This window comes from Thalassophryne amazonica, chromosome 11 (assembly GCF_902500255.1).
Source record: "Thalassophryne amazonica chromosome 11, fThaAma1.1, whole genome shotgun sequence".
NCBI classification, from domain to species: Eukaryota; Metazoa; Chordata; class Actinopteri; order Batrachoidiformes; family Batrachoididae; genus Thalassophryne; species Thalassophryne amazonica.
In genome coordinates this window covers 88985279-89011443 of record NC_047113.1, presented here as the reverse complement: position 1 = coordinate 89011443, position 26165 = coordinate 88985279, and the positions used below count along the sequence as shown (strand labels likewise).

General features: G+C 40.9%; 1 protein-coding gene across 1 annotated transcript in view; it reads right to left on the bottom strand.

Moving 5' to 3' along the window:
• il1rapl2 (interleukin 1 receptor accessory protein-like 2) overlaps window positions 1–26165 on the bottom strand; it is a 1327545-nt gene that overhangs the window by 489009 nt on the left and 812371 nt on the right. The window contains exons 4-5 of the mRNA XM_034182329.1: window positions 20919–21105; window positions 20670–20823 (exon numbers count right to left, since the gene is read on the bottom strand). Of these exons, the coding sequence (XP_034038220.1) occupies window positions 20670–20823; window positions 20919–21105 (341 nt within the window). The remainder of the gene's footprint in view (window positions 1–20669; window positions 20824–20918; window positions 21106–26165) is intronic.

Here is a 26165-nt window from a genome sequence, read left to right as displayed (position 1 = left end):
TCATGACGAACACTATTCCTCCTTGTTGTCATTAAATCACTTCTTACAAAAACCCAGCCTTAATCTTATACTAGATTAGAAATTAGATTAGATTGAACGTTATTGATCCCTTGGGAAGACTCCCTCTGGGAAATCTTTGTTGGTAAATATTGACCAGTCTCAAAATGACCTTTCTTTTCAAAACATCTTGGAAACAGTTTTAAATCAGGTTGTTGTTTATTTGTCAGATAATTGATCTGGACCATTACAGTCAGCATTTAGGATTTATCTATGGAAAGTACACTCAATAGTTTGGTGAATAATCTTCTGACTGTGTTCAATCACATCCCACTTCAGTGTTGCTGTTTCTAGACCTTTGCAGCTTTGATAGTTTAGAACGATTCATAATGTTTGAGAGCATTGGAAACTATTTTGTCAAAAAGAGTGAGATGTCTTGGTTGGTGCCAAATTTATTCAACCAAATGCAATGCATTCTGCATACAGCAAAATGTGCTGTAAAATTAACAGTGATAGTGTCAGATTAACACAGCTAGTGTCTATATATTCCTCACTGACCCAGTGTGGGCCCATATAGACAGTGTTAATTTAACACTGGTGTCAGGATTTGGTATGTGCTTGAGTTTTTTGTAGTTATTTTACTTGAATGTTTTCTGTGGGTGTTTATTCTCTTGCTGGTCTCTTGCTGGGCTTTCTCTGTCCCTATCTCTCTTATCAGTCTCTTGGTGCTTGGTGGTGGCCGCGTCACTCTGTCTGGTCACACCCTTGTTCTGGTGCTTTCCACACATCTATTCCTAATCTGTAGCTCATCACCTGGGTGTATTTAAACTCTACTGGTTGCACTTGTCTCTCACCAGATTGATGCTCCTTGTGCCTTCTCTCCAGCTCTGTTCTCATGTTTTCTCATCCTGCCAGTCTCATCGTGTTTGTGGATCACCTGCCTGTTTGTTTGACCACGCCCTTGCCTGATGATTTTTGTACTGTTGCTTCTCCTGGACTGCCTTACTGTGTACCGACCCCAGCTAAGTTCTTCATTAAACCATTTTACTCTATAAAGCTGTGTTTCAAGTCATGCAGTTGTGTCCAGCCATTTCTGTCCACCACGCTTGATAGATAAATCTGGCCAACTATGGACACAGCCGACTCGGACCCTTTTCAGCGGATGGTACGCCATCACAGCCTTGAGTTCGTGTTGCAGGAAGACCAGCTCACTGCTCTGAGCACAGGATTCAGTGAACTCGCTAAATGCCAAGAATCTTTCATGTCTTCTGTGAGCACGCAAATGGAGCAAATACTGTCTAAACTTGATCATCAGGCCAGCTTAAAGACAACTGACTACCTGCGACACCAGCACTCAACCTCTGGGGTCATCAGCAGCCTCACCGGCGTCCGTCTCAGAACCAGTGTTTTGTAATCAGTTTTCTCGTCTGGAGCACTTCTCTGGTGAGACAGGAGACGTGAAACATTTTATCACCCAGTGTGAGTTACATTTTGAACTTATGTCAGCAATGTTTCCATCTGAAAGGGCGAAGATAACATTTGTAATAACTTATCTGACCAGTTGGGCTGCGGCGTGGGCAACAGCGGAATGGAGTCAGATGTTTTTTGTACTGTTGCTTCTCCTGGACTGCCTCACTGGTACCGACCCCAGCTAAGTTCTTTAGTAAACCGTTTTACTCTACAGACCTTTGTTTTCGAGTCATGCAGTTGTGTGCAGCCATTTCTGTCCACCACACTTGATAACTTGTGATTTTGCTATGTACTTCCAAGGCATCATCAGTGAAATATGAGGTACCTCAGAGTCCTTTTTTAGGTCCATTGTTGTCACTTATAGCATTTCCTGTGCCAGACTGGCATCCTGTCCAGGGTGTACCCTGCCTCGCGCTCTATGACTGCTGGGATAGGCTCCAGCCCCCCGCAACCCTTAATTGGAGTAAGCGGTTAAACCTGAGTGTGTAGCAGTTAAAGATGAGTGTAGCATTTCTTGAAGAAATACTGCAAAGCTTGCATTACTTTTCACTTTTGTGTAGGTGACATTCTGCTTTACGTGTCAATTAAAGCAAATATTCCTTTGAACATTATCAGTGGATGCATGCATCATTCATCATATTGATGACCTATATGTTAGAGAGAGACCCATGAATGTATTTTTCCAATGAATTCAATGATTTGTTCTCTTCTGTCCATGGATGGTGCAGAGACACTGATCATGCTTTTATTATATGGAGAATTGACTATTGTAATGTTTTATTTTATCACTTTCCACACACGAGCATTCAAACACTACTACTAGAGGTGTAACCAGGATAGGTCAATATGATGACAACTCCATTTTAGTCACACTTAATTGGGTTCATGCTCATGTGAGCTCACTTTCTAAAGTTTTGCTGTTACCAGATAAAATTCTTAAAGGTTATTTACTCTCTTTTCTGAAAGCTCTTGTAAAGACTTCCTGTGCCCTGTGTTCCATGAATACATGAAAATTCTGTCAGGTATATCTTATACGAGGTCTGTGAGAAAAGTAACGGACCTTATTATTTTTTTCAAAAACTATATAGATTTGAATCACGTGTAATTACATCAGACATGCTTGAACCCTCGTGGGCATGCAAGAGTTTTTTCACGCCTGTCGGTTACGTCATTCACCTGTGGGCAGTCTTTGAGTGAGGAGTGGCCCACCCTCTCGTCGTTTTTTCATTGTTTAGGAATGGCTCAGAGACTGCTGCTTTGTTTGATAAAAAATTTTTCAAAAACTGTAAGGCACAACTGAGTGGACACCATTCGATAAATTCAGCTGGTGTTCGGTGAAAATTTTAATGGCTGATGAGAAATTTTGGAGTTTTACTGTCGCCGTAAGGACGGCCCACAGCGCCTGACGGCGATCTGTGCTCCGAGGCGGCGTCGTCTCGCTGTTTCAAGCTGAAAACTTCCTAATTTCAGGCTCTGTGGACCCAAGATGTCGTGAGATAACAGAGAACTTTCAGAAGAATTCGGGATCAGGAGTTTTCCAGACATTCCACTGTTAAAGAAGATTTTGTAATGAAAGAACGTGCGGGCAGATTCGCATGTCGGGCCGGACCCGACTGCGGGGGATCACCACAGGAAAAACACCTCCGTTGGAAACCTTAACGGACAAGTTGGAACATGCTCAAGCTGTTAAACAATTTCTCAGATACTCACTTGTTGAAAGCCATCAAAAGCCGCCTGAATTTTACAAATTGTTTTCAACACGGAGGTGTTTTTCATGTCGCGGCGCAGATGGATTTGCCACGTCGTCACGGATCTGACTCGGCAAATTCGTCCGCACGTTCTTTCATTACAAAATCTCCTTTAACAGTGGAATGTCCGGGTAAACTCCTGATGCCGGCTTCTTCTGAAACTTCTCTGTTCTCTGACGACGTCCTGGGTGAACAGAGCTTTAAATTAGGATGTTTTCAGCTCGAAACAGCCAGACGGACGTCACCTCCGACCGCGCCGCGCCGATCCGTTTTGTGGGCTGTGCTTAAAGCGAAAGAAACTCCACAATCGCTCATCAGCCGTTAAACTTTACACCGAAAACCAGCTGAATTTCTCGAATAGTGTCCACTCGGATATCCCTCACCGGTCCTGAAAAAATTTTGATAAAGCAACGCGCGCCGTCTCCCTGCAACTTCTCAGACAAAGAGATTCCGACGGGAGGGGGAGTCCACACCTCACTCAAAGCCTGCCCACAGGCGAATGACGTCACCGACAGGCATGACAAAACTCATGCATGCGCACGAGGGTTCAAGCTTGTCTGACGTAAAAACATATGAATCAAATCCATTTATCTTTTGAAAAAAATAAAAAGGACCACTTTTTTTTATCACAGACCTCGTATATTATATTCTAATTCTGAGGTGGAACTATGCTAGTATACTAAGGTATATTTAAATATCTAAAAACAGACTTTCACTCATGTCAGACAAAACGTCCTGTCCGACCGCAAAACATTTTCATTAAAAACCCCTTGCACGTGGAAAGAGCAGTCTGGACATGCACAGTAACAGAGGTATGACATTAAAGTTCAGCACTGACACTTGCTACATCAGACACCACAAAAGGCTGCAATCACTTTTTACATTTTCTCTCCCGTCATATTTTAAAAGTTTTTGCAGTGTGCCGCTGATCACACCTGCAATTCATGGAGGAAATTATACATCTTACCTTTGATTCGGAGGTTGTAGAAAGAAGAGTTCGTTGAGGGACAAATTCTCCAGAAAATCAATTAAAAATCCAGAAAAAGCATAATCCAGGAAAAAAAAAATTGCATAAAGATGGGACGGAGAACTTTAAAACTGTCACACACGTCAGTGTCATTGCATGGTCATGAGTTACGGAGCTGCAGAAGCATGAGTCAAAGTTTAGGGTTTTAAGGTAACACTCCGTGTGCAACGGACTTTGAAAAAACTCGAGCAAATGTAATCTTTTTAATGAATATAATGTCTGCCGCTTAAGGCCCCTTCACACATAACATGATTGAGGCAGAATGGCGCACGAAGGAGGAGTCAAATGTCACGTCAAAAATCTGAGCTGCTTCAAACGCCTCGTACAGCTGTAGCTACAACCATTCATGCATACCAGCAGCCAAAAGACATCGAGTGCCCATTCACCTCCTCTTTCGGCAGGTGTCTGCCAAATTCCAGGTGTCACACATCCAGCACTGCTCGCTGAACACTCAGAAAAGAAAGGGCTATTCACGCTTCCAGCATGAGAGTAGAGAGCAGGTGAACACATTCGAGTTGTTTGTGAAAACTGTCTAAGTGCAACACGAGTGTGGCGTAACCTAGCAACACACATGGGCATGACTGTGTCAACCCCCCCCCCCACCACACACACACACACACCCATGTCTTGTGGTGTATCATTGTCATTGTCCCCAACACACATAACTTATGGAGTGTGCTCCCCCCCCCACACACACACACACACTCACACATCATGAATCCAACATTGTCAGCTGTGGCTGAGGGTCCTGGAGTCCAGTCGCTGTCCAGCGCAGTGTGCTGCTGGAACAGCTGACCGCTGTGGACTGCAACTCAGCTGGTGAAAACACAGTGCAAATGTATGGGTGGGCGCTCATGACCTCATGAGGAATGGCCACCATCTGAATGCGCGGCATGGTGTGAAGCTGGCCAGGCAGGCTGATATCACTTCCACCACATAAATTATCATTTGTATGACAGACAGAAAGATTGGAGATCAAATAAAACAAATAAGGGTAAAGGCGTGAACTCATTAATTTGTGATAACTTTGCTCATACGCTTTGCTGTGGACATACAGCGCCTGTCAGCTGACCGCCAACTGTTAGCTGCATGTGACCATGCATGCAAGGTGTTAAAATGCAAACAGAGACATCAGAAAGAAGCAGGACAAAAAAAATAATAATACATAAAATGAAAATCACAGAATAAAGGTACAGAGAGTGAGTCTTTTTTTTCTGTGAGCTGGCGAGGTCCGCAGGCAAAGGTGGCATGTCCTCCTGCAACCTGCAGCTGTTCAGATATCTGTGCTCGCAAGTCCCACCTGGGGTACATCTGTAGTGGCTTGTAGGATATGACCTTGCATATGACTCTTTATGAGACGGGAGCCAACTCTTCATGAGACGAGAGCCCGGCTGATGTCTTCATGAGAGGGCCGCATAAGATAATTCAAGTAAAACATAAAAGGGAGAACATTAATCCACGTCATTTCATTACTTCCTGGTGTACGACCAGGCGGAGTCTAAGTCAGCACTTTATAACAGGAATTAAGTATTTGTATTATTTGTTATATTAACCAAATATTAAGTATTTGGTTTTTGTAAAATGCTCGTGTTCGTGAACACGAGTGTGCATGATACCGTGCATGATTTTGTCCACCTTATACATATAATGGATTTTGTCCACTTTATACATATAATGGATTTTGTCCATTTTATACATATAATGGAGTTTGTCTGTTTTATACATATAACAGATTTTGTCCACTTCATACATACAATGGATTTTATCCATTTTATACATATAACAGAATTCGGCTATAATGGGCAAAATTCACTGGTCCACCTGAATCCATTATATGCGAGTTTTACTGTACTTTGTGTTCCAAAGGTGGAAAATACACTTCTCTCATCAGGCCCATTTTGTGAGAAAACATCTGCCCAGTAATACAAAATAGTCTGATTCCCGAGAGTCCTTTAAATCTAGACTAAAGACACATCTGTTGTCTGTAAACTACAGTTAGTTCTAGTACATCATCTATTTGTCTCTCACTGCAGTTGGTCACAACACCATGGGCGAGGATTCGGTTTGATCAAATTGTAACTTTGGGGAGTGTAAACTGAGTACAGATCTTTCTGCTGATGAGGTCATGAAATAGATATTAAAATGGCATTGCCTTTCTCACTACTAAATCTGTTCTGTATTTCCATGTCACTGGATAGGGTGCCTGCTCTCTGTATATACTCACAATCAAGCAGTTGTTGTCTATCCTGTGGCTGTCATGCTCACAAAAACACCTCACCATACATACACACAGAATATCAAGGACTGTGCTTGGCATAATCATTTGGAGGTGACACCTCCTTTAATCATGGGGCACCCTCTTGAGGAATTACACAAGTGCTCCAATTCATGTACAGTAAACACAGTGTGAACCTTGTGGCACCTATTACAAAACTTGCCAGTCATGATCCATGAGGAGCCATGAGGGTGCAGGCTGTTGTTGCAAAGCAATCACCTCAGCAGGTGGCGTGATTGCACCAATGGGATCCACTCGGAGATGAGGAGCAGTGCTCATTTCTGAATTCACCTGCTGAGGTACACGGTTGCTGTGAACATCTGCAACTTCTTAGCTTTTTTTATCACACACAGTTTGCAAGCCCTGACCTGTTGTCAAGGCAGACAACTTTAATTGTTAAAACTGTGTAAATAGTATAGAATAGAGTTGTTTCCCTCTAGCAGTGAATGGCACCATGGAAGAAGAGAAGATTCATGAAATTGGGCAGCATCACAGACTCAGCCATGTTGTTTCACAAATGCTTGTGCACTCACACACTCGCAAACGCACATACAATCAATCTCTCATTCCACTCATTCACAAACAAGCACATGCACAGAAGGAGACACGACATTGTACCTTGTATAGTGTAGTTTGGATGTGTTGGCTGGAAGCACAAGCACACACACACATACATACATATAGAGACACATTTCTCTCTGACACACTCATGCAAACACACACACGCAGATGTCTGAGGCGCTCCAGGTAGCAGCACCTGAGGGCAGCTCGGGGCTGACGGAGCTTTTTACTGTGGGGCATGATAGATTTAAAAACATGATCACAGCTCAGACATTCTGCTTTGCACTCATTTTTCAATATACATACACTATATTCCTGCAGTAAAAAGGATATCTTTGTAATATAATCAATTATTTGAGCTACTGAGTTACTTCTAATATGAGCTCTTGGGATAACAGGACAATGTGGACCAACCTTTCAGATTCAATGTTTATCAGAGAAACTGAAGTATATGAAATAATTGACATAGTACTTAAAGGGGAAAATCAACTGATTACAATAATGTTGATATGTCTTTGATAAAAAATATAATTGATTATGTCATAAACCTTTAACTTATATCTGTAACTTGCCATTAACTGGGAGATTTCTTTCAAAAATGAAAATAGCTAAAGTGGTACAGCTGTTCAAATCAGGTGATAAACACATTTTTTCAAACCACAGGCCAATTTCACTGCTACCTCAATTAAAAAAAAAAAAAAAAAATCTGGAAAAAGTATTCATTAAGAGGTTGGATGATTTTCTATCCAAACATCACATACTGAATGACCAGCAATATGGATTTAGGGAAAATCATACTACTTCACTGGTGGTAATTGATTTTGTGGAACATATCACAAACGCAACTGAAAAACAATACAACAAAGGGTTTTTTTTTTTTTGACTTACAGAAAGCATTTGATACTATAGATCATATCGTATTATTGGATAAATTATGGAACTATGGCATCAGAGGATTAGCACATGATTGGATAGCCAGCTACTTGTACAGTTGGTGTCAATATGTTCATTTGGGTGGGATAAATTTGGAATTTTAACTATTAGTCTAACTAACTAACTAACTAACTGTTAGTCTGTTAGTCTGTTGGGCCTTTGCTGATTTTTTATATATTAATGACATGTGTTTAATTTCCAAGTGTGTGAGTTGTATTTTATTTGCTGATGACACAGTTGTGTTTTGTAGTGGGGATCATTTGGGACAGGTTCTGGACAAGATGGAGAGGGAACGACAGAAGTTTAAGGAATGGTTTGATTCTAATAAACTGTTCCTTCACTTTGGTAAAACAAAGTGTATCATATTTGGTAATAAGCCCAGGAATTTATGTAGAAATTTCCGAGTACACAATGTTGAAATTGAAATCGTAAATGAAACTAAATTTCTTGGGGTCTTTATTGACCATAATCTAAGTTGGAAAACACATATAAATTATGTTCAATCTAAAATGTCAAGGATCATTGCCATTTTGTATAAAGCACAAGACTTCCTCTCCCAACACTCATTAGCTACCTTATACTGTATCATTCATTACTTATTCTATACATGAGCTTCTATGTTGAGGTTTAGGGAACCACCTACAAAACTAATACAAATCCTATATTTTTACTTCAAAAGAATGAAGAACATGTGTGACACATTATGAAGAACATGTGTGACACATTATTTCTGACATTCATGACACTCATGTCATCATGATGTCATATCAGGAAAAGCTCAAGGAGGATACATGGGGACTTTCATGGATTACATCCAGCAATTTTCAGCTTTCTACTCATTTTTTCTGACCTTGGACAAAAAATGACCTAATATTAATAGACTAACAGTTAGCATCTCAATGCATCTCAGCATCTCAATGAAGTGGCCACTCGCAGCTGAAGATGAATGACATAATGTAATATATAAATGATTTACTGCTTGTTGTTGGAACAGCATGTGAGACCAGAATGTAATTATCAATGTCCATTGTTCTGTGTTGTTAGCTAATATCCATAGTTTCAATTTTCACTCCAGTTTCAATTTATTTTCATTTATATAGTGCCAAATCACAAGAAAGTTGCCTCAAGGCGCCTCACACAAGTAAGGTCTAACCTTACCAACCCCGAGAGCAAGCACACGGGTGACAGTGGTAAGGAAAAACTTGGGAAGAACCCTCAAGCAAACTAGACTCAAAGGGGTGACCCTCTGCTTGGGCCATGCTACCGACACAAATAAGAAAACAATTCACAAAACAAATATCCAGGAAATGTTGCCCAAAAATAGTGTCTTCAAAAATGTTAGTCCTATCAACTTTACATTTTGGTGGCGTTCATTCTTGACACAAAAAACATAAGCATACCATACTGCAAATGTCAGCTCCCCCAGTATGTCCGTGATCGAAGTTATAAACATGCACACACACACACACACACACACACACACACACACACACACACACACACACACACACACACACACACACACACACACACACACACACACACACACACACACACACAGAGCTTTTTGTCTTTTCTGCATTCCGCTGCAAGCAGGTGCTTTTATTCTTACATACCTACAAAGAGAGACGATGGTGGAAGACATCAAACACACTACACTTTTCACTCATGGTAACAGCAACATAACACTTAACTCAGTCATGGATTATAACAATAATATAACAATCTTCTCCTGTGATGTCTTATCCTTCTTATGTCTTATTACTTATTATATTATATATACCTTTTTCTGGAGCTGCTTGGGTGGGTAGGGAGAGTTCCCATGGGATAAAAAAGCTTTTTAACCTACCATCCCTGGTTCTCAAGACCAGGGACCTAAGTGGCTCTACTCTACTCGGCTGTTCCCTTGTTTTGTTCACTGGAGGTGTCCACAGCAGATCTGAGGTGAATCTGCATGTTGATTTGGCACAGATATATCCTCCTTTGTTTTGGCTCTGAATATAACATCACATTTCCACAGCACAGCATTTAGCAGAAAGATTTTGTGCATTTATATAGGGCTTTTCCATCTGCATCAGATGTTCAAAGCGCTTTACAATTATGCCTCACATTCACCCCGATGTCAGGGTGCTGCCATACAAGGCGCTCACTGCACACCGGGAGCAGTGTTGCAGGCATCCATTTCAAAATGAGCAAATATTTGCACAAAACAATCAAGTTTATCGGTTTGAACATTAAATATCTTGTCTTGTGGTGTATTCCATTCAATATAAGTTGAAGTGAATTTGCAAATAATTCTATTCTGTTTTTATTTACATTTACACAATGTCCCAACTTCATTGGAATTGGGGTTGCAGACTGGCCTGCCTGCAGTCCAGACCTGTCGCTCATTGAAAATGTGTAGCACATTATGAAATGCACAGTGTTGTATAGTAACGAAGTAAAAATACTTCACTACTATACTTAAGTACGTTTTGGGAGACTTTGTACTTGAGTTTTTTTAAATTCAGCTTACTTTCACTTTTACTTCACTTCATTTCCGACCTTAATTGCATACTTCTGCTCCGATACATTTTCTATTCGCCCTGCCGTTACTCGTTACAAAAAAAACAAATACACACACGCACACACACACACACACACACACAAAAAAAGTCGTGTTTTCACCCAGAGACACCACTGATTACTAGTGACTGCAACAAAGTCAGGCCCATACATGTCAACCTATACGGATTGTCTGTAAATTATACGGATTTTTCTGAGTTTCCAAGTCATACGGACGTACAAATAAAGTCTTATTCACAGTTTGATCTGCAGCGGGTCTGTAATCATATGCAGTGCGACTCCACTTTGATGTGTGAGCCATTGAAGCAATGCTTCGAACCACTAGCTCATGGTTCTTTGATTCGCTGCTCTTCAGAAGCGGTAAATCCGCTTCTTAACTCCTCTCAAAGCCATTAAAATATCGTGAGTCGCTTTTGTGTGGATTAAAGTCACTAACTGGGACTCTTGTCATGTTGTAGTCAAGAAACAAGAATCGTCCTCCATTCCGTTGACACAAAATTGCCGCTTTAAATAAAATGACACCTCTCCAAACGCTGTAATACAGAAAATAAAGTACAATGGACTAAAACGATTTTTTTTTTCTTCCCAAAATGAGACGTCCTGTGTTCTTTATGAATTAAACTGATGCTGACATACAGCACAACCAGCTGTAAGAGCTCAGCTCAGATATATGGAAAGATATTCATGCCAAAATGTCTGAAAGGAAATGCTTTTGACAAAAACTACAGATTTTGTTTATTTCTATTTATGTCCAGAGATCATGGTTCCACCATGTAGAGTTTATTATGTCCAAAGTTTAAGGTTCCAGTGACCAATTTCATATTTATTTACTTTAAGACTCAATAAAATGTTGTTCAATTTCAATTTAATCGGCTTATAAAGCGCCAAATCACAACAAAAACCACCTCAAGGCACCTCACATAGAACAGTTTAACATAGAAAATTAAAATAAATAAATAAAAATTAAAAAATTTAAATACATAATTAAAACAGAAGTAAAAGAATAAAACAGATAAAAAATAAAAATATTCATAAGAAAGAGAATAAAAATAGACTTTAAGGCTTGACTTAAAAATGTCCTCAGACTCCAACTGCCTCACGGTCGCAGGAAGACCATTCCACAGAGCGGGTGCACGATAAGAAAAGGCTGTTTGATCCGCTGACATAGAAAAGCTGTAAAGCCTACTTTTAGTACACAAAAAATTCCCAAGAGGTATCGATAAAGAATCGGAACGATAAGCGGAATCAATAATGGTATCGATAAAATCTTATCAATACCCATCCCTAATAAATACACGGGGTAAAGTCAAGGATCACTGACATGCCAGTCTGCAACATCGACACTGGCGAGGTGATTTTTCGATACACTTGATGAAGTTCTGAGGTATGTTTTATTTTGTTCATTATATTCGATTTATTTTTCATGATTTTATTTCCACTAGTGACACAGTTCTTGTTTCTGTAAAAAATAACTAAATTTGAAACATTCAGTTCTATAAAATTCAGCTTGACGCATGAATACTAGATCTCTATTGGTTGAAATTCAACTGTGGAGGAAATACTAATGATCCTGACTTGTATGTCATTGTGGCAACTCATAATATGTGGACAAAAACCCAGTTACGTGATACTGCTATGCGGTTGTGTGTACTGTAATACAGATTTTGGTGCGATTTGGAGGTTATAAGGATTTTGTGCTGATTTTATGGATTTTCTCACTTGGTTTATCAGGTGGACCCTCAAAGGGGTTGACATGTATGCAGGCCGATTTGTCATGAGGCATGTCCGGTAGGCTTTTTTGCAGTTGCGCACTTGGGGGGTGTTTGTCAGGAAAATGATAATTTCTCTACATTGATTACAGACCTGCAGCGGGTCTTTAATCAACTTTTCTGCAGCGCTGCTTTGCTTTGAACCTTGAACCAATCGAAGCAGTGATTCGCAGGTCGAAGCAGTGCTTCGATCTATGATTCATGGATTGATTGCTTTATTTGGCTTTATCCTAATTTTTCCCCGCTATAACCCTGAAGAGCATATGTCTGTGAGTAATATTTAATATTTTTTATGTTAAACTGACCTGTTATGGTTTTCTGAAACAGTTGATAGATGTATTTAATAACTTAAAAATGGGGCCGATGCTAACATGTTAGCATGTCTATTGCATTTTCAATGTTAAAGTTAGCATAAAGCTGTTCGCATCAGCACGTTTGTGTTGTTCTCTGTATAATTAATGGCTCAGCGTTTGTTGTCATAAAAGAGTCAAATTGTAATTTTTTTAATTTATTTTTATTCATATATTATAGCAACAACAATAATAGTCTACATAATAGACAATAATAGTCAATAATAATAGACTAATATTACAATACAATTTTAGCGAAAGAGACAAAAAGAACCTAATGAAACAAAACACAACAGAAAAGATAAAACCATGTAACAATGAAAATAAATAAATACATATAGAAATAAATAACTGTTTCCTGTGAACACCTAGTGAGTAGCCTACTCTTGTTTAGGTTTTGAAGCCTTGTTTCTGAAGTGTTTTTGTGTGATGTGCACAATTTTCAGTATTTTGACTAATACTACCAGTCATTTACAAGCCTAGATAAACTTTGTAATATAAAAGGAATCAGTCCATTTTTGATTAGAAACATTTACTTGTACTTTTACTTTCAATACTTGAGTACATTTAGTTGTACATTACTTGTCATATTTAAGTACAATAAATACTAGATACTTTAAGACTTTTATTTATACTTTTATATACATTTATTTATTATATTTATTTATTTTATTTATATTTATATTTATATTTATATTTCAATCAGTGACTTGAACTTCTACCAAAGTCATTTTTTTTAGTGGGTATCTGTACTTTTACTTAAGTGTGATTTTCTGGTACTTTATACAACACTGGAAATGCAAAATACGACAACGGAGTCCCTGGACTGTTGAACAACTGAAGTCGTACATCAAGCAAGAATGGGAAAGAATTCCACCTACAAAGTTTCAACAGTTAATGTGCTCAGATCCCAAATGCTTATTGAGTGTTGTTAGAAGGAAAGGTGATGTATCACAGTGATAAACATACCACTGTCCCAGCTTTTTTGAAATGTGTTGCAGGCATCCATTTCAAAATGAGCAAATATTTGCACAAAAACAATAAAGTTTATCAGTTTGATCATTAAATATCTTGTCTTTGTGCTGTATTCAATTGAATATAGATTGAAGAGGATTTGCCAATCAGTGTTTTCTGTTTTTATTTACATTTTACACAATGTCCAAACTTCATTGGAATTGGGGTTGTATTACAGCATTTCTGTCAAGACTTTATGTGCACACAGTGCTGCTCAGCGTACCAAAGATGTCCACTGGCTAATGTGAATACTGTCACAAACACATCATTACAGTTGTCTCCCATCAAAAGCAGAGGAAGGTCTCCTTTTGAAGGAATACAACCAACGTAGGGCTGCTTTTGAGTGTTCCATAAAGTGGTGGTACATGATAGCTGCCGCTTTTTTGCAACTTAGATGTCACATTGGGGCAGCATGGTGGCTTAGTTGTTAGTACTATTGCCTCACAACGAGAAGGTCATGGGTTTGATTCCCACCTGTGGCCTTTCTGTGTGGAGTTTGCATGTTCTCCCTGTGTTTGCATGGGTTTGCACTGCTTCCTCCCACATCTAAAGACACGCAGGTTCGGTGAATTGGAAGTTTTAAATTGTCTGTAGGTGTGTGTGCCAGTGTGAATGTGTTTGTCTATATATGGCCCTGCAACAGACTGGAGACCTGTCCAGAGTGTACCCTGCCTCACCCTCTATAACTGCTGGGATAGGCTCCAACCCCCCAAGACCCTTAATTGGACTAAGACGTTGAACATGAGTGAGTGAGTGATGTCACATTGGTGACTAAATCATTTGTGTGCTTCTTTCCAGTGCAGAGGTTTTCTGGTTCAATACCACCCCTGCCCATTCTCTATGTAATGTGGAGTTGCGTAAGGAAAGGCATCCAGTGTAAAACTCCAAGTCAACCAACAGCTCCATTTTTGGAACTGCTATGGTGACCCCAAGTGAAAAAAGGGAGAAGCAGAAGATCTTCAAATTCTCACATAGCATTAACAAGTTTACCACAAGATCTAGCAAAACACGTTCCATTTAACAGAATAAGTCAACAATTATTCTTTCTTAGAGCTGTTCCAGAATCCTTTCCACTCATGTGAGATCAGCGGGCTACTGTCTTTACTAAAGCCTCGGTCCCACCGAGTGAAGACGGAGCCACGCACCCTGTTTTTTTTTTTTGGTTCGTGAGCTATCGTGGCATTACAGTGGCTCAGAGTTGCTCTTAGAGGCATTATCTTCAGTTAACGAGGCTCCTCTCTGAGCGTGGTGCTAATTTCAAGATGTTCAAAATTTAGCAACAACAGCGTGGCGCAGTTTGTGGTCGAGTTACTGCGGCGGCTTAGATGCATTTGCGTGGTGCTTACGAGTCTGTAAAAAGTCCATTATCCGTGCGCCTGACACCTTCGCAGGACCTGAGATGCTATTTTTGGAGCGTCTCCTCCTCTTGCGCACACAATTGCACCTGCTCTGTGTGCTGGACTATATTTTGTAGTGGATTAATCATTTTCTGCCAAACCTTGGATGTTGAAAACACTTCTAATCACTTCTGGCATCACAGAGGACTGTTTCATCTGGACACTTTTTCCTCTCTTTCCTGCTCCATGTGAAATGTATTTTGAACAGCTTAAGGTAATTATTTTTAATGTTTTTATAGCTTGATAAAACAGTTCCTAGCTGTAAAAGTATGTCTGTATGTTGATGTCTGTTGTATGTAAAAGTATGTTAATTTAATATCTTGTTAATGGATCACATGAGCTCCGCTGTGTGTGCGCACTGAGGCAGGACCTGAGAGGCTATTTTTGGAGCGGCTGTCTTGCGCACACAATTCCACCGGCTCTATGTGCTGGACTCTATATAAAATAATTATTTTGTAGCGGATTAATAATTTTCTGTCAAACCTTGGATGCCGAAAATACCTCTAATCACTTCTGGAATTAATGGATCAAATGAGCTCCGCTGTGTGTGTGCACACTGAGGCAGTGACTCATCATCACGCTTCAAACAAGCATTTAGGCAGAACGCCAGCTCACAAAAGAGTGATATTTCAGTCAATATTGGACGAACACAAAGTTAAAATTTGGGTGACTGCGTGAAAGTGGATGTGTGTTTAAAGCCATGGAAGATAATAACTTCAGTGGAGCAGCTAAGAGCAGGAGCTGTGCGGCAACACAGGTGGAGAGCGCGCAAAAGACCGATTTTGAAGACATAACACAAAGTTAAAAGTTGTATCATGGTGACTTGTAAGCTGCGGAAGATAAAGAATATATATATATATATGAAAATGATCCACAGGTTGTATATAATAAAACGGCACCTCATTCTGTATGCAGAACGGCACCGAGCGCAAAAGAGTGCTTTTGCAGAAATAAACAGACGAACACAAAGTTAAAGTGGATTCATGTTGTAAAAATGATTGTGCTTAAAGCCAGGGAAAAAATAAAGCCAGCAAGCCACGGATGGAACGGAAGCCATAAAGAGCAGAGAGGTGGCTGTCCATGAAAGGACAACAGCAGCCGCGCAAAAGAGTGTCTTTTGCAGAAATAAACGGACAAACATAAAGTTTTGCGTGTTAAAGCCGCAAAAAAAAAAAAAAAAAAAAAAGCCAGAGAGCCACGGAGCCAGCGAGGAGCACAGAGGCGGCTCTCCAGGATCCCGTGGTTCGGGTCTAGCTGGTCTGGTTTAAAAAAAAAAAAGAAGGGACATCTTTAAATGCTGCTGTGAATCTGTGAATTGAAAACCTACACTTTAAAGGGACCAGGTGTGGGAGGGCTGGAGGTTTGGACCAAACTCATGCCTAAACATCCGCCAACCATGGCGTTATCATGGCGCTATCATGGCACTATGTGGCTTAGTGTGGCTGATGCGAGCTATTCGAGGCTGTAATGACAGGTTGGTCGTGGCTCACTAGAGGCTGCTACGTGGCACATGCGGGGTACAGAGAGGCACATAGTGGCACCTTCATAGTGGATAAGTGATAGATTGAAAACGTGGGTCATTCTTCAAATAATCACCCCACACCCATGCGTGGCTCCTTCTTCAGCCTTCATTATTCGGTGGGACCCAAGGCTACCGATGCAATCTCTCCTAATGAATCAGAGCAGTGAAAATACAGTAGAATATAGGCAGGTGGAAAAGTGTTTAATTCATGCCTTGTTGTACCAGGTACACATCAAGGTACTTGTTGCAGAGGCTGAAGCTGAAAGCTGCTGTTTAGTTCACACAGGTTTCTTTTATGCAGTACCAGTCTACTGTTTGGACATACTTTCCCATTTAGTTGAGTGGTAGTGTAAGTTATGACACTAATGATGGTACACTTCTCTTTTTAAGTTGACATAATTACTAACAGTGTAATTATTTATTTCAGGAAGTAAAGAAGATAGGGATAAAGCAGCATGCTGTGATGGCAGCAACACTTTCCAGTTGCAGTTTCTATGTTCCACTTAAGACCAAACCTAACAATTCTATGTATATGGCAATAAAAGTTTTCAAAGCAGTCACACATAACAACCAATCAAATCTAGCAGTTAAGCTGCCAAACAGGAAGTGAGATCAAATCTCACCAGTGCTTTTGTATATCCCCAAAAAATTGGCACATAGACCTATGACACCTTTATGAGAAAATACAGCAGATTTGGTGTAATTTAACCTCTAATGGGTGCTATAATAATCAAAAATTGGGTTTTGCTCATAATGGTACATGATATTTTTTAACACAAGTCCTGTAGTGAAAAAAAATTGGAATAGTCAGATTAATGAAGAAAGTAGGCAAGAGTACAAGGAAATGCAGCGTAAGATGAAAAGAGAAGGGGCAAAGGCTAAAGAAAGTGCATGCTGTACATGAATTTAAACACCAAAGAAGGAGAAAATGACTTTAACCTATTGGCTGGAAAAAGGGGATTGAGCTGGAAAGGATGTGCAGCAGGTTAGGGTCATAAAGGATACAGATGGCAATGTGCAGACAAATGAGGAGATTGTGTTGAGAAGGTACAGGAAGTATTTGAGCTAATGAAAGAAGACCATGAGAGAGAGAAGGCTGGATAATGTAGCGTTTAAATCAAAAAGATGATTTGAATGATTTGAACACAGCTATGAAGAGGATGTGGAAGGACAGTTGATCTAGATGATATTCCAATGGAGGCATGGAAAAGTTTTGGAAAGATGGCAGTTGAGTTTCTAACCAGATTGTATAATAAAATCTTAGAAAGTGAGAGGATGCCTGAGGAGTGGAGAAGATGTGTAATTTAAAAAAAAGGTGAACAAGGGTATAGAGCTGCAGTAACTACAGAGACCTAAAGTTGATCAGAAGAACAAGGCCATAAACACACAATGAAATCTGTCCTCTGCAATTTACCCATCCTAATTACAGTTAGACATGATCTAACCACTTGGGGGAATGGGCAGCCCCAGTCGGTTGACCGCGTACCAATTCCACATAGAGAGACATGGTCAGGACCACATAAAGGAGCAGACCCTAAATTGGCATGTTTTTGGTTGTGGGAGGAAACCGTAGTACCCAGAGGAAATCCACACAAACACAGGAAGAACATGCAAACTCCACACAGAAAGGACCAGGCGAGAAACAATCCAAGGACACTTGTTGCTGTGAGGCATAAGTGCAAACGACTAAGCCACCATGCAAGCACAGCATGAAGTTATGGGAAAGAGTAGTAGAAGTTTGGCATGGAAAACAGGAGAGCAGCAATATTGTTTCATGCTGAGAAAGAGCACTACAGGTGCAATGTTTGCTCTGAGAGTGCTGAAGGAGAAGTATAGAGAAGGCCAGAAGGACACTGTGTGTGTGAGGATTTAGAGAAAGCTTCTGACAGGGCACCAAAAGAAGAGTTGTGTTATTGGAGAAAGTGCATTCAAAGTAAAAGTGGGATTCCATCAAGGATCAGCTTTGAGCCCTTTTCTTATTTGCAATGGTGATGGACAGGTTGACACATGAGATCAAACAAGAGTGTCTGTGAACTATGATGTGTGCAGATGATATTGTGATCTGTAGTGAGAGTAGAGAACAGGTTGAGACTAGCCTGGAGATACTGCTCTGGAGAGAAGGGGAATAAAAGTCAATAGGACCAAGACAGTACATGTGTGTGAATGAGAGGGAGTCAGGTGGAAATATGTGGTTACAAGGAGTAGAGGAGATTAGGGCAGATGAGTTTAAATACTTGGGGTCAACAGTAATGGAGAGTGTGGTCAACAGGTGCAGAAGAGAGCACAGGTAGGGTGGAGTGGGTTGAGAAAGGTGGCAGGAGTCATTTATGAATACATAAAATACATAACCATACATACATATAAATACATAAACAGATGTATCAAATATATGTACTATACCATACCAACTTTATTTATAAAGCACCTTAAAACAGCCAATGCTGACACAAGCTGCTATACACTACAGACATAATACAAATTAAAACACAATATGATAAAAAAAAAAAAGAACCAATAAAATGTAATTCAAAAATGATCAAACTAGGCCTTGTCGGTGTCAGTAGCTAAGGAAAAAAGATAAGCTTTTAAACAAACTTTAAAATAACCAAAGAAGGTACCTCCCTAACACCCAGAGGCAGGCAACCTATTCCATAGTTTTGGAGCAATAACAGAAAAAGCCCTGTCCCCATTGAGCTTTGTTTTCCACCTTGGCAGCTGAAGGAACAGCTGATCAGCCGACCTGAGAGACCAACTCAGTATATAAGGCTGAAGAAGACCAGAGAGGAGAGCAAAGAGTCCTCAGACAATGGTTCAGGAGGAAGATAGGAACTGATATGGACTCATTTTGCACAACCCTGCGAAATCAGAATAAGGCTGAAGCAGGTCTGCAGCCCCAGCTGCCTTTGAGTCTTTGCCATTGCACTAAGCTGAAGTACTGTCACAGTCTGTGTGGACTGTTGGTGGCAACAGCATTCACTAATTAAACTGATTTACCCACAGGTATCTTCCAACAATATTGCAGTTTCCTAAGGGATTCAACACCCCATCTCATTTATGCAACAATCTAGGGGCAGGGCCATGACTCTGGAAGCTCTGATTTGACACGAGTGGACACTTGGACACAAATATGAGCTGCTTCCATAACTGAGTCCCCAGCTCTATGTACCACCTCCTCACACCACAAGAGGGCTGGAAAAATGCACTGATGTCTGTTTGAACCTATACCCTTCACTGTATTGTGTCCAGCAGGTTCACAATCTCTTCAAACGTAAGAAAATAACACAAATGCCTGTTACAATCAATCACAGTTTGAATCTCCTCTCATATAGTGGCACGTGCATGGCATATTTTATGCAACCACTGCTGTGTTAAACTCGCTGGCACCTATTGCCAATATCCATTTTGAACATGACCAAAACGCCACACCCTGGCAAGTGCCTCCCACCATGCAGTGTTGTGTGACACATTTATGATGGACAGTGGCATGTTGGGTGGCAAGCATTACACTTGCCCCTAAAAACACTCCATATGTGTGACAGTGTGTGGCATATTGAGAAACCATTGGCATGTTATACTCGCCGGCACTTGCTACCCATACTAGCAAGAGTTTTCAACATGACCCAAAACACTTGCTGCAATTTGGTGAGTTCTGAACATAGTCAAAACACCAAAACATTTGCCACACCCCTGGCAAGTGCCTGCAATGGTGTGCTGTTGTGTGACATGTTTGTTGCAGATAGTGGTGAGTTCTACATGTGACTGCAAACACCACAAATGCGCCATCTGTGTGAGTAGCTTAAGGCATTATGTTTTGTTCATACCCATGAACCTGTTAATATTTAAATTAAAGTGATATAATGAAGACAGTAAGTCAAATCTTCTGATTTGAGACATTGGACCCAGTTATGTTTAATATTTTTGCTTCATAAACAACTAAAAAATAGCAGAAATCAAAGTAGTTGATTGATTTCTCTTGATTGTGGCACTTTGACCTTGTTCTTCACAAGACCATCACCCATCCAACCATGCACCGTGTCCTACCCGTCACTTTGAGTTGTGTTGTCCGCCGCACCAGTCTGGATCCATATTGTAGCTCGCAGGTGTAGTTTCCACCGTCATCCTCCTCTACCTCAGGAATCCAAATGTGGGTTGTGTTCACAATGATGGAGCTTCTCCATTCGACATGTTCACACTCCTGCAACAAGAAAGCACGCAGCTAGCAGAGCCCATCTCCAAAAGGCTGAGATATGATGAAAAAATGATATATATCTTTTTTTGTGGGTGTCATACCTTATACCAGCTCATCTGTGGCTGTTTGTATGGAGCCATGTAGTCTTCTATATCAGGACAGGTGATCATTTTACTGTGGGTTACCTCAGCTTTTTCCAAATGACGGATTCTGCTGCTGAAGCATTTACCTTCGTCACTCTCCTCCACTGTCATCGACATGGACACTTTCATGCAGTATGTGGCGTTCCTGAAGAGATAAAAACACAATAATGGAAAAAAAAATGTTTTATCACGTTCTTCGAGTAACAAATGGAGAGACTAGATAATGCAGAGTTACTGTGAAGAGACAGAAATAAACACATAGCACACACGCAACATACGAGGGCTGTCAATAAAGTATAGGTCCTTTTTTATTTTTTCAAAAACTATATGGATTTCATTCATATGTTTTTACGACAGACATGCTTGAACCCTCGTGCGCATGCGTGAGTTTTTCCACGCCTGTCGGTGACGTCATTCGCCTGTGAGCACTCCTTGTGGGAGGAGTCCTCCAGCCCCTCCTCGGAATTCCTTTGTCTGAGAAGTTGCTGAGAGACTGGCGCTTTGTTTGATCAAAATTTTTTCTAAACCTGTGAGACACATCGAAGTGGACACGGTTCGAAAATTAAGCTGGTTTTCAGTGAAAATTTTAACGGCTGATGAGAGATTTTGAGGTGATACTGTCGCTTTAAGGACTTCCCATGGTGCGAGACGTCGCGCAGCGGTCCCAGGCGCTGTCGTCAGCCTGTTTCAAGTTGAAAACCTCCACATTTCAGGCTCTATTGATCCAGGACGTCGTGAGAGAACAGAGAAGTTTCAGAAGAAGTCGGTTTCAGCATTTTATCCGGATATTCCACTGTTAAAGGAGATTTTTTTAATGAAAGACGTGCGGACGGGGCCGCGCGTCGGGACGCAGCCGGCGCGGTGCGGTGGCACAGGAAAAACACCTCCGTGTTGATAACCATTTGTAAAATCCAGGCGGCTTTTGATGGCTTTCAGTGGAGTGAGTATATGAGAAATTGTTTAACAGCTGGACATGTTCCAACTTGTCCTTAAGGCATCCAACAGAGGTGTTTTTCCTGTGGAGGAGCATCGCAGCGGCTGCGAGCCGACGCTGCAATCCGTCCACACGTCTTTCATTAAAAAAAATCTCCTTTAACAGTGGAATATCCGGATAAAATGCTGATGAAACCGACTTCTTCTGAAACTTCTCTGTTCTCTCACGACGTCCTGGATCAATAGAGCCTGAAATGTGGAGGTTTTCAGCTTGAAACAGGCTGACGACGGCGCCTGAGAGCGCTGCACGACGTCTCGCTCCGTGGGAAGTCCTTAAAGCGACAGTATCACCTCAAAATCTCTCATCAGCCGTTAAAATTTTCACCGAAAACCAGCTTAATTTTTCGAACCGTGTCCACTTCGATGTGTCTCACAGGTTTAGAAAAAATTTTGATCAAACAAAGCGCCAGTCTCTCAGCAACTTCTCAGACAAAGGAATTCCGACGAGGGGCTGGACGACTCCTCCCACAAGGAGTGCTCACAGGCGAATGACGTCACCGACAGGCGTGGAAAAACTCACGCATGCGCACGAGGGTTCAAGCATGTCTGAGGTAAAAACATATGAATGAAATCCATATAGTTTTTGAAAAAAATAAAAAGGACCTATACTTTATTGACAGACCTCGTACACATCCTCAGTCAGTGTATAAAATTGAGCTTAAAGCTGTGCATGAGCAGAACACGTCACCACAAATTAGTCAACAGTGGATTATTGTGAGATGAAGTGTAAGGGCAAGGTGACATCATTACATAAAACGTTTGGTGCAGCTGGAGTTATTTTGGTAGAAATATAACCCTCTGAAACCTCAGGTTCACAGACACATTATAATGTTGTTCACTTTGGTGCCTGCTCCATTCTTTGCCCACTATACATGCTGCTGCGTAGGGAACAATTTATCACAGAAACTTTAGTCAGGATTATGTTATTGTATCATGTCATTTATTTATTTATTTATTTAACTGTGTGTACAAGACCTTTCTATTTGTTTTCCTGTGGGGATGAATAATGTTCTTGTTTATTTTTATCCTGATCACCAAATCTTGCCGGTTTTGGTTTTGAGCCGACCCTAACTGCTGAAAGGAGTTTGTATGCTGCCTTAAGGGCCTTTCAAACCAGATGCACAAAGTGGTGTGCATTGCTCTAAATCCCATTTCAATTTCCCATTCCAATTTCAATGACAAGACCTACACAGAGGTGAAGCACCAAGCAAGCAGCAAAAGCCATTACTGCACGCTGCTCAGACTGTGGCATTCACCGCTGCTCGTCATCAGTGCGCCACGGTCAAAGATCAACCAAATCTAACTTTCACCACAGCACACTGTGTTGTATATTCACACAGCTAATAGAAATGAAGTGTCCAGCCCAAGATGTAAAAGACAACAACCAGCAGAGCTGAAGTGTGTCAGAGGAAAGGCCACAAAGCTCCTGCTCCCCATAGTTTAAAAACAGCACTTTTCTAAAGAAATATCCTTACAATATACATTCATGTACTATTTTTAATCTAAGTTTAATTTTTAATTAGTTTACTTTCCATTTCTTAGGGCCCCTTCACACATAGCACGAATAAACAGGAATCAGGGCAAATCACAGCAAAACAGCCCGTATGAAAACATTGAGATGACATCAGAAGGGGACACATGGTCAGGCAGGCGTGAACACAGTGCGAGCAGCTGGACCATTTGGAACCACACACGCAGCTGCTGTGGAAAAAAATATAAACAAATATACATGCCACCTGCGGGAAACAAACCTACAATTTACAAAAGCTCTGACTGCTAGCCAGAAACTTTACCACTGTGCTACCGTCGCTATCCTATGAAAGATGGGTAAAATGCTTGAAATCAACAAGAAGATAACATATAAAAAAAAAAATAAAACCACACACCATGAAAAACACCACATTGTTATTGAATCCCTCTTATCTAGCAAACAATACAATTATGAACCATCTGTTCCTCTGTAGATGACCCATGGTCACAGATTACAGTCATGAAATGACATGAATGAAGCAAGATCCAAAAGGTCCAAATATATGGTAGAGATTAATCTTGGTCTCATCAGTCCATAAGCCTCTAGAGTCATCTGACGTGGCAATGCATCAAAGTCACATGACCGAATAAAGGTGACGTACCATCCAAGACACCACAAACTAAGCCTCCGTTTGCATGTGGGTTTAAAATGCGGACTTCAAACTATATACTCATTTTAAATTGTGTTGATAGGCCCAGTATAACTTGACTCATGATTAATTTAATTTAATTTTCACCATGCTTTATCCTGATATTATGGTCATTTTTAGTGCACATTATTGCAGAAACACACAGCAAGTGGACATTCACTTCCATGTTTCCTCCTCGCTCCTCAGCAGTTGCAGGGGAAAAACATAACTTCCTCTTTATCACTGGTGGAAAAAAATGTATGACTTAAACCATCAAAAATGATCACCAACCCATGCATTTGGTTGCTGAGGAGATCCTGGCCAAAAAAGCCACCAAAGTAGAATGAAGTGCCAACACTGCCCCCAGGTGGACAACAGGAGGGGTGACACACCTCCTATTGTCCACCTGGTCAGGCCTATGTTCCCTCTGTCTTGTGTTGGACAGGAATTGTTTTTTGAGTGGTACAAATAATTTGTGTATCATCTTATGTTTTGTAAATAGCTGTACAAAACACCTGAAACCTTTCCTGCATTTTACTGTAAATAGTTATGTATAACTTTGTTGTTTGCTATATTTGTACATATGTTTTTGAAATTTACAATTTAGATTTGCTTTCTAAGTTATAATAAAATGGCTTGTTAAACATTTGTGTTTTTCACAGTAAAAAAAAAAAACTTTTTTCTTTTTGGATTTTATGTTTTGTGTGAATTTTGATATATTATGTTACTACCGTGTGTCAGAATGAAAGAAAAACTAATTCAAGGATAAACTGGCTAACATGGGCGACTTCAATGCACATGTTAGTAGTGATCACAAACACGCAAAGTCTTCAATGAACACCATGAAATTGGAAAGGGTAACAGTAATGGTATGCTTCACTTGAGGAAATGTGCCAAATTCAGACTAGCTCTCACCAACAACCCTATTTCACCTCACAAACAAACAAGGCAGCATGGATGTACCCAAGTTAAAAACACTAGCATCTCATTGATTATATTATCACAAAACAGTGCAACCTTAATATGTCCTTCACACATAACACAATTGAATCTGACTGGCACACGAAGGAGGAACTGCATGCCATTTATGACAAATCAGAGCTGCCTCAAACGTCTCGTACAGCTGTTGCCATTCACGCACAATAGCGGCCAAAAGACAGCGAGTGCCGTGCGATTGCCCATTTGAGGTGTCGGCCAAATTCCAGGTGTCACACATGAACATCCAATGCCACTCACTGGATGCTTAGAAAAGGTGGGGCTATTCACGGTCCCAGCACAAGAGTGAAGAGCAGGCAGCCACATCCGAGTGTGAGTGTGGCATAACCTAGCAGGGGCGTGACTGTGCCGAACTCCCCACCCACCCCAACACCCATGGCTTGTGGAGAATGTCGTCACCTCTCCCCCAACACACACCATGAGTCCAACATTGTCAGCTGTGGGTGAGGGTTCCGGAGTCCGGTCGTTGTCCAGTGCAGTGCGCTGCTGAACCAGCTGACCGCTGTGGACAAGCAATGTGCATGTGCGGGCAAGCGCACATGCCTCATCACATGAGGACCAGACCAGCGTCTGAGCAGGCAGCATGGGGTGAACCTGGCTGGGCAGGCTGATATCACTTCAACCACGTAAATTGTAGTTTATCTGACAGACAGAAAGGGTGGTGATTAAATAAAACAAATAAGGGTAAAGGCGTGAACTCATTCATGTGTGATCACATTGCTCATACGCTTTGCTGTGGACATACGGCCCCTGTTAGCTGACCGCCAACTGTCAGCTGACGTGACTGTGCACGCAAGGTGTTAAATTGCAGACACAGACATCAGACAGATGCAAGACAAAAAGGCTGCGGACTTCAGCTTGCTGTCCTCACGTGGAAATAAAGTACACATCACGGCAGTGCACCGCAATGCTGGTGAATATCGTTGCCATACTGAGAATCACTGCAAGGCATGTGTCACTGTGGAATTTCCCAACAATGTAATAATTAAACACACATCAGATTTGCAACACGGTCACCAACGGAACACTGCGGCTGGACATGCCATGCCGGCTGATG